At 38.4% G+C, this 16303-nt stretch overlaps 1 protein-coding gene across 1 annotated transcript; it reads right to left on the bottom strand.

Moving 5' to 3' along the window:
• Positions 1-259: 259 nt before the first annotated feature.
• On the bottom strand, positions 260-16274 carry kcnh6b (potassium voltage-gated channel, subfamily H (eag-related), member 6b). The gene is made up of 12 exons (XM_073828854.1): positions 16259-16274; positions 14695-14876; positions 11126-11560; positions 10537-10933; positions 8701-8900; positions 8176-8428; positions 7870-8063; positions 5909-6005; positions 4045-4323; positions 1534-1705; positions 1113-1320; positions 260-887 (listed from the first exon to the last, which is right to left on the bottom strand). Exons 1-12 carry the CDS (start codon positions 16272-16274, stop codon positions 618-620), a joined length of 2703 nt encoding a protein of 900 aa, XP_073684955.1. The 3' UTR covers positions 260-617.
• Positions 16275-16303: the final 29 nt, after the last annotated feature.

Genomic DNA, 16303 nt, shown 5'->3' with positions numbered 1-16303 from the left:
AGCAACTGCATAGCAACACCTTAGCAACCACACAGATTCTTTTTTGTAAATAATCTGTTAAACCAATAAATCTGGTGGATCTTTAAAGAACACCAGCAATGGTCCTATTTCTCTTTTCATTTGAAAAGTAGCCTTTTCAGTAATCTAAAGCAACATTTCATTTGAAATAGTGAAAATACTTAAATACCTATTCTAAATTCATTCTTTTCATTTTCATTTTTAAAAACACTTTCTGTAAAGACAAGTCTACAAAAAAGGGTTTGAATATTGTTTTAATTACAGTAACAGAATACTCCAGACATACAGAGGCATTCTTTAGATAGGTTTACTGTATCATTACAAAACATTATCAGCTACTGTATTGTGACTGTTTTTCCTGAGTCTCACTGCATGTAGAACATGTCATTGATGGTCACTGACATTCATCTTGAGGTTTTTTTTTTTTTTTTGAGTGTTGATTTAGGGCTGCCCTAGCTGATAAGCAGAAACACTTGTTTAACCAAGATGTAACATCCACAAAACAATAAAGCTGGTGACATCAGCAGGGTATTTATTGATTGTGTTTTGATGTGTTTTCGTAGTTATATGATAAAGCCGGTTGATAGTGTGTTGTGATTTTAACTGACTGATAAGGCAGGGTCAGACATGTGTTTTGGAATTTCTTCTTGGTGTGATGAAGTGTCCAAGTTGCCAGGCAATGAGGGAAATCGGAGGGACGCACAAAGCCGCGGTGCGTCTATCAAAATCGGCTGCATCGCTGGAGTTGAAACAGTATTAGTTTCCAGTTTATCGGGTACACAGTCATCTGACGCAGCTCCCATGTGAACACCACTGGACAGAGAATTCTGGGAATTTGACTTGAATATGGAATCTGGCTGGGTCGAACTCTGGAAACACAGAGTTGAAGATAAAGTAGACTTTTGATTGTAATAATTAACTGTAACAAATTCACATTTTAACAATTTGACATTACAAAGTTCACTATTTAAAAATTTACTTAAATGTGTTAAAATAATTTTTCAAAATAAGTATACTGTAAGTGCACATTCAATACAAATAAACGCATCTTTTTGTCCAGCATTGAAACCACTTGTACTAGACAGCATTTTTACCTGAATGGCAGTGTTTCTACTATCCAGTTGTATGTTTGGGATGGGGTACATGCTGTGAAGTACTGGTGCACTGCTTCCGTACAGTATAGCAGGATCAGGAGTGTGGTTGTCAGGTAATACGGAGCTATATGCTGGGGGCACAGGAGCAATCTGTCGCTGGAGAAGCTGAAGGATCACATTAATGTCTGCTGTCATTCTGGTCTCCAGCCTAGGAAAAAGGGAGCAGAAAACTCCAGCATATAAGTAATTATTTGCTAGACAATCAGTTTAGAGCCCATGGTCATTGTAAGCATTAATGTAAAAAAAGAGTACATTAACAAACCGTTTTACATTCTTGTTCATTCTTATTCTTCATGCAATAGTGGCAACAGTTCTGCCAGTTTTAGTTAGTTTAACTGTTTCTTTAAGATGCACAACCTACCTGTTGAGTTGGCTCTGTAGGAGGTCTAGTCTAGACTCAAGTTCGTTGGGTTGATGGTCAAACAGTGGTGGTGGGAATGAGGTCCTGACAGATAGGGGGCGCTGAGTCTGTTCAGCGAAATGAGCTGCCTGATGGTCAGGCCAGTAATGGTACAATCCAGATGGAGGAGGAGCTTGTGTTAGGAGAAGATATTGAATAATAACAATCTAACGATTCAAAAAGAAATGCATTTGTATTTAAAGAATGCCATTTAAAGTTCTAATGTATGATAAGATGTACTAAGTCATTTTTCAACTGTGAAAACATTGCTACTGAAACAAACAACATAAAATGATCCAAATCTCCAATATAGTGCTACAGTGATGGTGTAGTTTTGTAGGCCAACCTGGGAAGTTAGCATTTTCCAATTTTCCAAAATTATCTCTGTGACCAACAAGTTTATGATTCTTACAAATTTTCTTAATCATGAGCTTATGATTTTTGAAGCCTAAATACAATGGAACTACACTACGGTTTCATGACGTCAACATCACAACCACAACCAAAAAAATTTACCATGAAAGTTTGAGTTAGAATAGCTTACAAGAGCAAGATTATCAACATATTCACACAAAGTCCCATTTAAGGAAAGGAAAGGAAGTGAAGTGAGGCCAAGTATGGTGACCCATACTAGGAATTTGTGCTCTGCATTTAACCCATCCAATTGCACACACACAGTAGTGAACACACACACACCGTGAACACACACCCGGAGCAGTGGGCAGCCATTGCTGCGGCGCCCGGGGAGCAGTTGGGGGATCGGTGCCTTGCTCAAGGGACTCACCTCAGTCGTGGTATTGAGGGTGGAGAGAGTGCTGTACATTCACTCCCCCCACCTACAATCCCTGCCGGACCTGAGACTCGAACCTGCAACCTTTGGGTTACAAGTCCGACTCTCTAACCATTAGGCCACGGCTGCCCCCAACAGCCGTTTAGCAACCTCCTTTTAAAGAAAAGTAATAGTTTTAAAAATCACAAGTGGTATTACTGATGTATTTTATGTCAAGGCATAAAATATAAAAATATATTAAGGTTGTTTTAACCACAGACCATATTTTAGGCATTTAACCAAAAACCTATATTAAAAACACAAGCTCTCTCTGCTCTCTCTATTGAAACCAACACAGAAGTGACTTAAAGGAACACTCCACTTTTTTTGGGAAATAGGCTCATTCTCCAACTCCCCCCGAGTTAATAAGTTGAGTTTTACCGTTTTTAAATTGAATCCTATGAGACCAATAGCATCGCGTTCAAAAATGACCAACGAGTTTCGGTATTTGTTTTATTTAAAATTTGACTCTTCTGTAGTTATATCGTGTACTAAGACCGGCGGAAAATGTAAAGATGCGATTTTCTAGGCCGATAAGATTAGGAACTACACTCTCATTCCGGTGTAATAGTCAAGGAAGTTTGCTGCGTGATATTACTGCGCCTGCTTCAGCCATGTTACGGCAGCAAACTTCCTTGACTATTACGCTGGAATGGGAGTGTAGTTCCTAATCTTATCGGCCTAGAAAATCGCAGCTTTACATTTTCCGCCGGTCTTAGTACACGATATAACTACAGAAGAGTCAAGTTTTAAATAGGACAAATATCGAAACTCGTTGGTCATTTTTGAACGTGATGCTATTGGTCTCATAGGATTCAATGATCTATGCTAAGCTATGCTAAAAGTGACAATAGGAGAACGGCTGAATGGATTTCAAAACGGTAAAAATCAACTTATTAACTCGGGGGAGTTGGAGAATGAGCCTATTTCCAAAAAAAAGCGGAGTGTTCCTTTAAACTGCAATTCATTAACTGGCCGCTAGAAACTAGCTCCAAAAGGGAGTCAATCCCATAGACTCCCCATGTTAAAATGCCCGACTTTACAGAAGAAAAAAATATGTTTACAGCCTGGTGCAAAAAGTGGTTTTGGTCTACATAGCTAATTTTGCCCTTCATGTCAACTGTAAGGGGGGTGATTTTTTTAAATAACTTATCCATTTAAGTTATATTAAGCCTTAAAGTTCTGCATAATTAAGGTTGTGGCCATTTGAGTGACATGTGGATTGCTGTTGCTGTCACCACTGTCACACTAGGTGGGCGTGGTTTCAGCAACCAGCTCCACCCACATCCCGCCTCTTTGCCCATTTTCGATTATCGGGGAGTGATGCACAATGATGCCAAGATGGCGATGGCCGACTCCCACCCACTATGAGCTTCAAAAATGCTCTTCAGAATCCTACAGGTGACGTCACGGACACTACATCCATATTTTTTACAGTCTATAGTTTTGACCTGCAGAAATACAGCATCCTTGCATCCACATGAAATTTTGCATTTAGTAATGCTGCATCCCCACCAACAGATGTCAAGATAAAGTCCAAGACAAAAATGTAAACAACAAATTACACTGTGCACCTTTAAATATCATTTGAAGATTTTGAGCATCCCTTAATGCTAATATTTCCATAAATATTGTATACCCACCCAAATGCCCGATATCCATGCTGGGCTCTCTGCTAACCCCAGAGGCACCACGCGGTGGTATTAGTCTCACAACAGGAGAGGGGTAGTCTAGATGATCTACATCCGAGGTGTACAGCTCACAGTGGCTGATGGGAGATTTGCTGAGGTTTTCACTGGACTGCAATGTGGAGCTTCCACAGCTACACAGCTCCTCCCAGTGCATGTGAGTGGTTGGAGAATGATGGCGACCCAGGGCCGAACACATCCGAGATGGGTATGAGTCATTCTGGTCCATTCCATCTTGAATAGCAAGACAAGAGTAATTTTAATCAAAAATCAAATTCTGCAGAAAATGTGCTCTCAGTATCTACAGTTGTGGCCAAACGTTTTGAGAATGACACAAATATTAATTTTTTACAAAGATTGCTGCTAAACTGCTTTTAGATCTTTGTTTCAGTTGTTTCTGTGATGTACTGAAATATAATTACAAGCACTTCATACGTTTCAAAGGGTTTTATAAACAATTACATGACATTTATGCAAAGAGTCAGTATTTGCAGTGTTGGCCCTTCTTTTTCAAGACCTCTGCAATTCGACTGGGCATGCTCTCAATCAACTTCTGGGCCAAATCCTGACTGATAGCAACCCATTCTTTCATAATCACTTCTTGGAGTTTGTCAGAATTAGTGGGTTTTTGTTTGTCCACCTGCCTCTTGAGGATTGACCACAAATTCTCAATGGGATTAAGATCTGGGGAGTTTACAGGCCATGGACCCAAAATTTAAAAGTTTTGGTACCAGAGCCACTTAGTTATCAATTTTTGCCTTAAGCAACTGTGCTCCATCGTGCTGGAAAATGCATTGTTCTTCACCAAACTGTTGTTGGATTGTGGAAAGAAGTTGCTGTTGGAGGGTGTTTTGGTACCAATTTTTATTCATGGCTGTGTTTTTGGGCAAAATTGTGAGTGAGCCCACTCCCTTGGATGAGAAGCAACCCCACACATGAATGGTCTCAGGATGCTTTACTGTTGGCATGACACAGGACTGATGGTAGCGCTCACCTTTTCTTCTCCGGACAAGCCTTTTCCAGATGCCCCAAACAATCGGAAAGAGGCTTCATCTGAGAATATGACTTTGCCCCAGTCCTCAGCAGTCCATTCGCCATACTTTTTGAAGAAGATCAATCTGTGCCTGATGTTTTTTTTTGGAGAGAAGTGTCTTGTTTGTTGCCCTTCTTGACACCAGGCCATCTTCCAAAAGTCTTCGCCCCAATGTGCGTGCAGATGCGCTCACACCTGCCTGCTGCCATTCCTGAGCAAGCTCTGCACTGGTGGCACTCCGATCCCACAGCTGAATCCTCTTTAGGAGACGATCCTGGTGCTTGCTGGACTTTCTTGGACGCCCTGAAGCCTTCTTAACAATGCAGTGGAACATTTTTTTCGGGATTAAGTTCATTTTCATGGCAAAAAAGGACTATGCAATTCATCTGATCACTCTTCATAACATTCTGGATTATATGCAAATTGCTATTATAAAAAACGTAAGCAGCAACTTTTCCAATTTCCAATATTTATGTAATTCTCAAAACTTTTGGCCATGACTGTATATCCTGAATTCCTCCAGTTTTTAATAATTTAATTGACTGAATTAAGTGATAAAAGTATGCCTCTGACATGTCCTCCGTGAATTTAGTCAAAAGTCTGACTCAAAAAAAAAATTATGTTTCTGTGAATAATGGCAAACTGTGAATTAATTTATTCTGCAATATGGTTTAGTTTTATTCTTTGCTACAATTAAAGTCTTTTCACTTTAAAAAATTGCAGTAATGTAAACTTCTGGACACAAATCTCAACAGATCTCAGTTTATTTATGAGTCTTCTACTCACCTGGCCTGTTACGTCTGTCTAGTGAGTTTTGCCGGTGTCGTATGCCATTCACATGGTATCCACAGTCCAAATTTTCATTGGGCATCATCTCCTCAGCCTGATTAAATGTAAATTAAAACAATGATTACTGTACAGAGAGCATTTGTCTCAATGTTTTAGAATAGCTCCTACTAAAGGGGAGGTACAATACTGTTCCATGCATGTTAAGTTATTTACACTGTTAAAGAGTTGGATTCTCATTCTAAACATGGCCAAAGTTAAAAAAAAAAAAAACTGATTTGGACATAAAGCAGAGTATTTCCTTGCCGAATACACACTTCCGGGTTTCTTACAAGTTTCTTTCGATCATGGCTCTTCATGATGTCCTAAAGGGGGGAACTCCTAGTATGGGCATCTCTCCTTGAAGAGCGCGCCTGCGCACACATCGACCAGAGCAAGAGCAAGCGCGCACCCATCAACGCGCTTCATTCAGCTGCACTGCTGCACGGGACTTACTCGGGAAGAATGTCTCTAAAGAAGTGTGGTTTTCTTTGTAAGGCAAAGATAACCTTGCTCAGCTTTCCGAAGATACCAGCGTTATGTGAACAGTGGATGCAGATTGTTTTTCTGGAGCAGAAACTGAGTGTTTGTAGACAAACGTTTTATAAACAAGTCCCAGTTCAACGCTGGAATTGGCAATCGGTGCGCGAGTTCTCATCAATCTTTAGCTCCGCCCATGGTGCGCCTCAAGAGCTTGGCTGTTTCTCGGAGAGAATCTTAAAGCTGTATCTTTCTTTTGTAAATATGATAAAACCAAAGACTTTTTGGAGATATGAAGATTGCAGCACTACTCTATAGGTACTCAAGATTAACATGAGATTGGGTGAAACTGTGTGTGTTATGCCCCTTTTAAAGGATCAATTCACTTTAACAATAAAACATTTCCTGATAATTTACTCACCTTCATGTCATTTCAAATGTTCATGTCTTTCTTTCTTCAGTCGAAAAGTAATTAAGGTTTTTGAGGAAAACATTCTAGGATTTTTCTCTACATAGTGGACTTCAATGGGGACCAACAGTTGAAAGCCCAATTTGCAGTTTCAATGTCATTTTCTATTAAAAACATTAAAATGTATATACTTTTTAACCACAAATGCTCATCATGCACTAGCTCAACCTCACGCATTTACAAAAAAAAAATAAAACAACGATGTCGGGCGTTTTTTGAAGTTGGAGCAGAAAACGAGATGAAGTTTTTTGCCCTACCCTACCTTTTTTGAACCTTAAGTACACAGACGAAGAACTAACCGCGCGCGACTTTTCCAAAGTGATTATGCAATGTATGAAGACACGCATGCAAATCACAGAGCTAATGCAAGATGAGCATTTGTGGTTAAAAAGTATATACATTTTTTTTTTTTTTTTAAGAAAATGACTAATCGTTTTGCTAGATAAGACCCTTATTTCTCAGCCGGGATTGTGTAGAGACCTTTTAAGCTGCACCAAAACTACAGTTTGGATCTTTAACCCATTGGCCAACATTGAAGTCCACTAATGGATAAAAAAAAAAAAAAACTTTAATGTTTTCCTCAAAAACCTTAATTTCTTTCGACTGAAGAAAGAAAGTTATGAACATCTTGGATGACATAGGGGTAAATAAATTGTCAGGAATTTTTTTAAATAATTGTGCCAATTGTGTGTAAAGAAGTTTTGGGTTTTTATTCGTAGCTATCAAAACATCCTGTATTCTCAATTCATCCATTATTAAGTGTGAATGTTCGATTTGTCAGTGTTTATAATACATTTAATTTTGTGAGAAGATGGAAGAGGTGAACATATTTACCATGAATTGATTCAAATGAATAGTCAATGAACCAAATCCTTGATTCATAAATGTTCATGATTTTAGTCTGTTTTATCTCAATACTCAAGAATAAGTAAGGGATATTTATAAATGTGTGTGGGATGTAAGGTTTACACACATCTCGTAGGTTAAAGGTGATTTCTATGTTCCTCCAAAAGCTCTCTCCAAATGCAGGGTACATGTCCAGCACCTCTAGAAGGTCGTCTCTTTGGATACGGTGAAGGTCACAGTAGGAAAGTGCAGTAACATCAGCGTTACTGCGACCAGGATCTGTATACAAATTTATAGGCTCGCCAAAGACATCATTCTTTCCTGTATGTGAAACAAGAAGTTTTTATTAGGCCTTATGAAAGAAAATCAATCTAAAAAACCTCAAACCATGTGGATCAGACAGTGGTTTGCTCAGGTTTAATATCAATCTCACCCAGGATGGCCAGCACAATGTTATGTTGCGACACTTGAATGGAACCACGAGAGATGAAATGAAGGGCTTTGATCACATCACCATGGTGATAGAGGGTGTCTCCAGGTGGCGAGTGGGTGGTTTTGAAACGCATGGCGAGAGCCCTCAGACATGCTTTACTCGCCCCACGGAACACTTTACAGTTCTGCAGCAGACTACGATTCAGATGCAGGCAAATGTCAGCTTGCAAACACTTAGGAAAACCTTTCAGGACCTATAGTTATAAAAAAAAAGATACATGACTGGGTTTCCATAGCAAAGGTGTCCAAACCTGCTTCTGGAGGGCCAAAGTCCTGCAGAGTTTAGCTCTTTGCAACACATCTGAAGACCCTGATTAGCTGGTTCATGTGTGTTTAATTGGGGTTGGCGCTAAACTTTGGAGGGGAGTGGCCCTCTGGGAGCACGTTTGGACACCACTAATCTATAATATAATAATCTATAATATAGACAACAGAGTTGCTTTTTCTGGCTCAATATGTGACCTACCGCATTCATATCAATGCCATTGGTGTAGGACCAGGCATGTTGGAAATATTCTTCCAGTCTTTGCCTCAGTTCTCCAGGAATTTGATGGAAGCGGATGAACTCTTTAACACGTAGCATCTGGGTGTGATAGCGAGCTGTTCCCGAATAAAGTCTCTGAATTATTGCAGAGACATTTCCAAATATGCTGGCATACATGAGAGCTAAGATAAAGTCAGTAAGAGAATATTTAGTTAACAGCACCATTTTTTGACATGGAGGTAAGAAGACGGTTATTATAAGATTATATACAGTTTATTTTTTCCACATCAATCTACACTCCATGCACCATTTGACAAAGCAAAAACAGAACTGTCACAACTTCATAAATGTATTTAAAAAAAAACTTAAAGAAGTTCATTGCATAAGTATTGGTACTTGGCTAAAGCACCTTAACAGCCTCAAGTCTTTTTAAGTATGATGTGACAAGATTTGCACATCAACATTTGGCAATTATCTGCCATTCTTCGCCTAACATTTTCACCTCTCAAGCTCTGTCAGTTTGGTTGGGGTCTGGCAGACATTTTCAAGTTTCTCCAGAAATTTTTGATTGGGTTCAAGCCCAGACTCTGGCTGGGCCACTGGAAGGTGCTCTGGACTGGGTTTTCATTAAGGCTATTTCAATATTTTGGTGCATTGAGCTTTTCTTCTACTCTGATGAGTCCCTCAGTCGCTGCCTCTAAAAAACAGCTCCACAGCATGAGGCTGTTACCAGCTTTACTTTTGGGATGGTACTCTGCAGGTGATGAGCAGTGCCTGGTTTCCCTTAAACATGATGCCTGAAATTGAGGTTTATCAGACCACAGATTCTTGTATCTCATAGTCTGAGGGTCCTTTAGATGCTTTTTTCAAATTTCAAGTGTTTTCATGTCTTCACCGAGGAGAGAATTGAGTCTTGTCACACCACCATAAAGCCCAGATCGGTGATGTTTGTCCTTCTGTAAGTTTCTCTCATCTGCATATATGATCATGGAGCTCAACTAGAGTGACCATCAAGTCAACCATCAGTGGTCACCACTCTAGCCAAGGCCCTTCTCCATCAATTGCTCAGTTTGGTCAGGGGGGCAACTCTAGAAAAATTTGTGGTTGTTTTAAACTTCTTCCATTGAGGGTAACGGAGACTAAATGCTTCTGTGAATCTTCAATGCAGCAGATTTTTTTCTGAACTCCTCCCCAGATGTGTGGCATGATACAGTCCTGTCTCTGACCTCTTCAGGCAGTTTTTTTACCTCAGGACTGGGTTTTTTGTGTTGATATGCATTTTTAGCTGTTCTATATTTTATTAAGACTTGTGTGCATTCCCAAATCATACCCATTCAATTGAATTTGCCACAGGTTCACTTCACTCGAAGTGTAGTAACATCTACAAGCAATGTGAATGCTCCTGAGCTAAATTTCAACTGTCCCAGATAAGGCTATGAACGCTTATTCAAGGAAATCATTAGGTTTTTAATTAATTAATAATTTGCTTTGCCATTATGTTGTATGAAGTGTAGACTGAAGTGGAAAAAAGCTATTTAAAGCAGTTTAACATATGGCAGCAACATAACAAAATGTGAAAAAAAATGAAGGGGTATGAATACTTTCGCAAGGCACTGTATAATCAAAAAAACTTCCTCAAGTAGAGACAACTAGGCTAAGATTTTACACAACTCTGAGTAGGTCACCAAAATTAGCTTTTTAGGTCAAAATGTAACTAGCCAGTCTAAAGAAGGATCAGTAGGAACGTTCAAGACAGTGGTACAAAAATTACATATTTCAGCCTTAAACTAAGAAAACAAGCTTTATGAGGTTACTTACAGCCAATGAGCATGACACAGATCGAGAAAATCTTCTCCGAGTTTGTGTTTGGTGAGACATTCCCAAAGCCCACGCTGGTCAGACTACTGAAGGTGAAATAGAGTGCAGTGATGTATTTATCCTGAACGGAGGGTCCTGAGCTGGCATCACTGTCGTTGTATTGCTTCCCCAGTTGATCGGCCAGATTATCCAGCCAACCTGTCTTCATGTAAGGCCTCTCCACATGGCCAATGGCATACCAGATACAAGCCAACCAATGAGCAATCAGCACAAAGGTGCACATGAGCAAGAAGAGGACTGCAGCTCCATATTCTGAGTATCGATCTAATTTTCTGGCCACTCGGACCAAGCGCAGCAGACGGGCTGTCTTCAGCAGGCCAATGAGAGTGGCTGTCGTCTGCAAATTGGATGATGGGAAGACCATATTATATTGCATATACCATATTATATTGCATATTTAACTGCATAGTGTCAACTAAAATATAGAGAGAGAATATACAGAGAGATAACAAGACAAATGATAACTATTATAAATTTCACCAAAGTGCTAGTTAGATCACTAGTTAGATAGGGCACCAGTTCATTATACCTCATCTGATCCAGACCTGAAGATGAGCAGATCAAATGGAACTGCGGACACCATGTCAATGAGAAACCAGCCTTTGATATAATGGATGGCGATGAGCTTGGGATGGGTGACCACCTCATCGTTACGATTCACGTATGTCGTCCTGAAGGTAATAACGATGTCTATGATGAACAGAACATCCACTATCACGTCTACTACATTTAAAGGGTTACAGGTATAACCACAGATGTGTCTCTTCTCCTCTTCCAGCTCATTGAGGAGAAAAGCAGCTGAGTATGGAGTGAAGATGGCTGTGTAGAGCACTAGCAGAAGAATGACCCAGTCCCACATGGCTTTGAAAGGACTGTAGTGAAGCATGATCCACTTGTGGACGTCTGGAGCCTGGAGCTTGTACTCGGGTAAAACATCAGCACCAAGACACAGTACATTACACACCTGTGCATTAAAAGAAGTAATAGGTTTTAGCAAGAATTTATATAAAAAAAAAAAATGCTACCAAAAGCAGTAATTTAGATGCTTTTGCTCCAAGCTAAACTCAATAAAAGGATCAGATGGAATTTCATGGTGTCTATGCTGATTTATGTTTTTAAAGGGATATTTTGGGTTCAATACAAGTTAAACTAACTCAACAGCCACTATGTTCCAGTGAGGCACTTTGAATAGAAGTGGATGGGGTTAGGGTTAAGGCCTTCTGAAGCAAATCGATGAGTTTGTGTAATAAAAATATCCATATTTAATCATCTATAGCTTCCAATAACTGTTGGACGAATCAAGTTTTGTTTACAGCAAAGGAAGAGCAGTCTCCTCTTGGCTTATATTAAATTCCTCCAACATACTACTTCTAATACGTCTCCGGTGTTTTGTTTTGCTCTCTTTTATGCGCTTCCGCGTTCAAGACTTATAAAGTTTTAAATAAGGATATTTTTCTTACACAAAAACGCATCAATTTACTTCATTTCCTTAGTTAACCCCCCCAGAGCCGTGTGGAGTACTTTTGATGATGAATAGATGCACTTTATTGGACTTCTCAAATCTCAACACCCATTCATTTCCATTATAAAGCTTGGAAGAGCCTATTACTATTAATATTCTTATTCTTGTAGCATTCATCTGAAAGAAGAAAGTCATATACATCTAGGATGCCTTGAGGGTGAGTAAATAATGGTGTAATTATCATTTTTGGGTGAACTATCCCTTTAAACACCTAAATGCCACTTAACTAGTTCTTGTGCCACCTTTGCAGTGTAAATTTAATGTACACTCTTAAAAATAAAGGTGCTTCACGATGCCATAGAAGAACCTTTTTCTGTTTAAATGGTTCCATAAAGAACCTTTAACATCTGAAGAACCTTTCTGTTTCACAAAAGGTTCTTTGTGGCAAAAGAAGGTTCATTCGATTATAAAAAGGTAAGACAGAGATGGTTCTTTAAATAACTTTTGACAGAAAGTTGTTTGTGGAACCAAAAATGGTTCTTCTATGGCATCGCTGTGAAGAACCTTTTAAAGCACCTCTATTTTTAAGCGTAAGATGTATTGTGTTTTATTTAGAGAGCCAAAAGTAAGAGTGTAGCTTTAAAAAAAAAATAACAGCTTTTCAGCTCAAATAATATTTTTAAAAAAAAAAAGAAATAATGTGTTTTATAAAATTTAAAAACTCAAACAAAAGTCATAGAGGTTATTGTCCTCCCTTCGCACTGGTAAACATGTCTTCAGAGAAGAGAAGGGATGCACTTTCATTGAAAGTGTCTCACTGTAAGCTCAAATTTTGAGAGTTGTAACTAATTTTGGTGCTAAGCTTTTGAATCAAACCAAATATATTCCTCTAGTCTATGTGAGATGGCTTGTCAAGTGCAGTTTTCTAAAAAGAGAAGTTCACTTCCAGGACAAAAATTCACAGATAATTTACTCACCCCCTTGTCATCCAAGATGTTCACGTCTTTCTTTCTTCAGTCGTAAAGGATTGTTCTCCATATAGTGGACTTCTATGGTGCTCGTGAGTTTGAACATCCAAAATGCAGTTTAAATGCAGTTTCAAAGGTTCCTAAACGATCCCATCCCAAGAAAGGTCTTATCCAGCAAAACAATCAGTTTTCTAAAAAGAATTACAATTTATATATTTTTTAACCTCAAATGCTCATCTTGTCTAGCTCTGTGATGTACATGCGTACTCTGTACTCCAGTTCAATACAGTTAGGGTAGGCCGAAAAACTCCCATGTCATTTTCTCCACCAACTTCAAAATCGTACATCGCTCTTTTACCTTTTTTTGTAAAGGGCATTTGACCTTTTTTGCATGTTCACTTTGTAAATACTGGGTTGGTACTTCTGCAATGATGTTGGACGATTTTGAATTTGGAGGAGAAAATTAGATGGGAGTTTTTCGACATACCCTAACTGTATTGAACTGGAGTACACAGAGTACGCATTCACATCGCAGAGCTGGACAAGATGAGCATTTGAGGTTAAAAAGTATATAAATTGTACATCATTTTAGGAAATAACTGATCGTTTTGCTACTGTAGATAGGACCCTTCTTCCTTGGCTGGGATCGTTTAGAGCCCTCTGCAGCTGCATTTAAACTGCATTTTGGAAGTTCAAACTCACGAGCACCATAGAGATGTTTTCCTTGAGAAACATAATTTCTTTAAGACTGAAGAAAGACAGACATGAACATCTTCGATGACAAGAAGGTCAGTAAATTATCTGTAAATTTTTGTTCTGGAAGTGAACTTCTCTTTTAACTGAAAAGCCAGTAGCGAGTTTATGTCAGCCCAGACTTGATAGCTTGCCTCTGTCCAATAAAATTCCACCGAAAGTGAACTTTATGTCATGTTTTCTATCTTTAGTAGATGTGTGTAAACAGGTAAAAGGCAAACTTACTACAATCTATGCATGTGCAGTGACTTCATATTACTATCGAATAAAGCTCTGCCAAACTATGACAGCATTCTAACCTCAAAAAGGGGTCAAATGGTCAATTGAACACTCTGGAATGTGACAGGTTTGTGATATTTTTGAAAACAGAGAGATGAAAAGAAGTGCCAAAGGGGTTATGGATTTTTGCTGTTGCACTGAGAGTTCATGACTCTGTCCTAACGATCTTTCCACAAGTGGTTTTTGGCCACATTGTTTTCTATGTGACAGCTTCCATAAATATTCCCACATCAACGTTCAAGTGCTCAATATGATATTTTGTTACAATTTACAATTTTTGGGGATTTGAGAGAACCTGAATGTTTTGTATGGCAGTACAATAGCTTAAAGTTTTTTCAAAAAATGTAAGAGTCAGTTAAACACTAAACCAATGGTTCCCAACAACGATCCTTGAGGCCCCCCAACACTGCATGTTTTCCATGTCTCCTTAATCAAACACACCTGATTAAGATCATCAGCTCATTAGCAGAGACTTCAAGACCTGAAACAGGTGTGTCAGACAAACAAGAGATGCAAAATGTGCAGTGCTGGGGGCCTCCAGGAACATGGTTGGGAACCACTGCACTAAACAATTGAACAGAGTAATCTGTTTTAAGGCCTTAAAGAAAGGCCAACAATGTATCTTACCTGTGTGACCTTCTTTGTCACGTTCTGTGAGCGCTCCTTTACCCTCGGAGTAACAAGCTCGATGTTGCAAGCTGCTGTGGAGTGATTGAATCGTGTGGGTCGACGCAGGTTTAGATTGAATGAAGAGAAACGGTTTAACGCTTTCATCCGCTCAGAACTGGAGGTAGAGTTCCACAAACTGGACTTAAAGTCTTTATGATAAAAGAAAAAGAAAATGGATTAGAATTCAGAGCAGTGTTTCAATGGATGGCATTTTACAACAAAAAAATATATATTTTATATTACATTTATATTACATATAATTTTTATAAACTTATCAATTTACAGTAATATTTACAGTAATACAGTAATTACAGTAATATATAAATGTTTATTATAAAACATATTTTATATATAAATTATATAAAACATATATGTATAAAAAATAAACTTTTTAATCCTTTTTTCCTCAAAAACGTTATACTTTGATACATAAATCTTATATAAAAAAGAAAGAACAAAGCAGAGTACAAATGAATTAGGTCAGGATGCAAAATTAGTTCACAGCTGTTTCATTTAAATATCAAATTTGTCTCAGAAGTTTCTCCAGAAGTAACAGTACAGTAAACATACGGGTCAACTGTTGATATACAGTTGTAGCACAGAGTAACATTAATGTAGACCGCATGGCTACTTTAGTATGATCTCAGATAATATGATCTTAAAAGAATTAGATGAGACATGCTTGGCAAATCTGAGCATATTTTAATAAATTATGATCTTCTGAAACTCTACAGGATGCACATAAGATTACTGGGGATTTATTCTTTAAAAAAAAAAACAGCTGAGAAGCTCTCCTTTAGCTCTCCTTTTAATCTCATTGCTGTCTAGGAGAAACATTTGAGATATTATGGAGATCTCTGAGTGTTTTTTTAATTTATATATGAAATAACCTATAGACACATGAATAAACCGTAAGAGGATCCAGACTGCTCGTCTTTATGGAAGAAAATCTATTTTGCTTTGTAATCCAAATAGTAGCCGTTTGTTCTATAGAGTGTTATTTACCAGGTTACCTTCACATCGAATATTAACAGAACAATAACAATATCCACTCATGAAAGCAAATCCTGTAATGCAAATTCCTGGTATCCAAAATATGAAGTAGCTTCATTCAAACAAACAAAACAGACATTAAACACCTTCAACTGGTTCTGTGGTTTGTGACTCCAGGCAAAAATAACTTTTTTTGTGTCCTGTCCGTATGCAATTAAAATTCCTTGTGCAGTCTTGTTCTTAATTAGCTCTTTAGATGTTCTGATGCAAATCTGTTGCTTTGATTCAGCAATTTATATGTCCATTTATTGGAGATTTTCTATTTGGGGTCATCGCATCAATGCTGTTCAGTTTTCTTGCTATACGTTTTCAAAACATACCAAAAATCCACTGGATATCCGTTAAAGAAACATTGTCTTGACATGTAGAAGCTTCTCTTACATCACTGTTGGGGTCTCCATCCTTGCTTTGCTTCTACATCTGACCTGAACTGAGAGACGCTGCACAGTAGTATGTTATATAATAAACTCTCTCTTACCGTGCAAGTGCTGCATTTTGTCCGTTCTCGTTGAGTTTCCCGCCA

This window comes from Garra rufa, chromosome 22 (assembly GCF_049309525.1).
Source record: "Garra rufa chromosome 22, GarRuf1.0, whole genome shotgun sequence".
In the NCBI taxonomy this organism is placed as follows: domain Eukaryota; kingdom Metazoa; phylum Chordata; class Actinopteri; order Cypriniformes; family Cyprinidae; genus Garra; species Garra rufa.
Note: the sequence above shows the minus strand (reverse complement) of the source record. Positions and strands in the feature narration are given on the sequence as shown.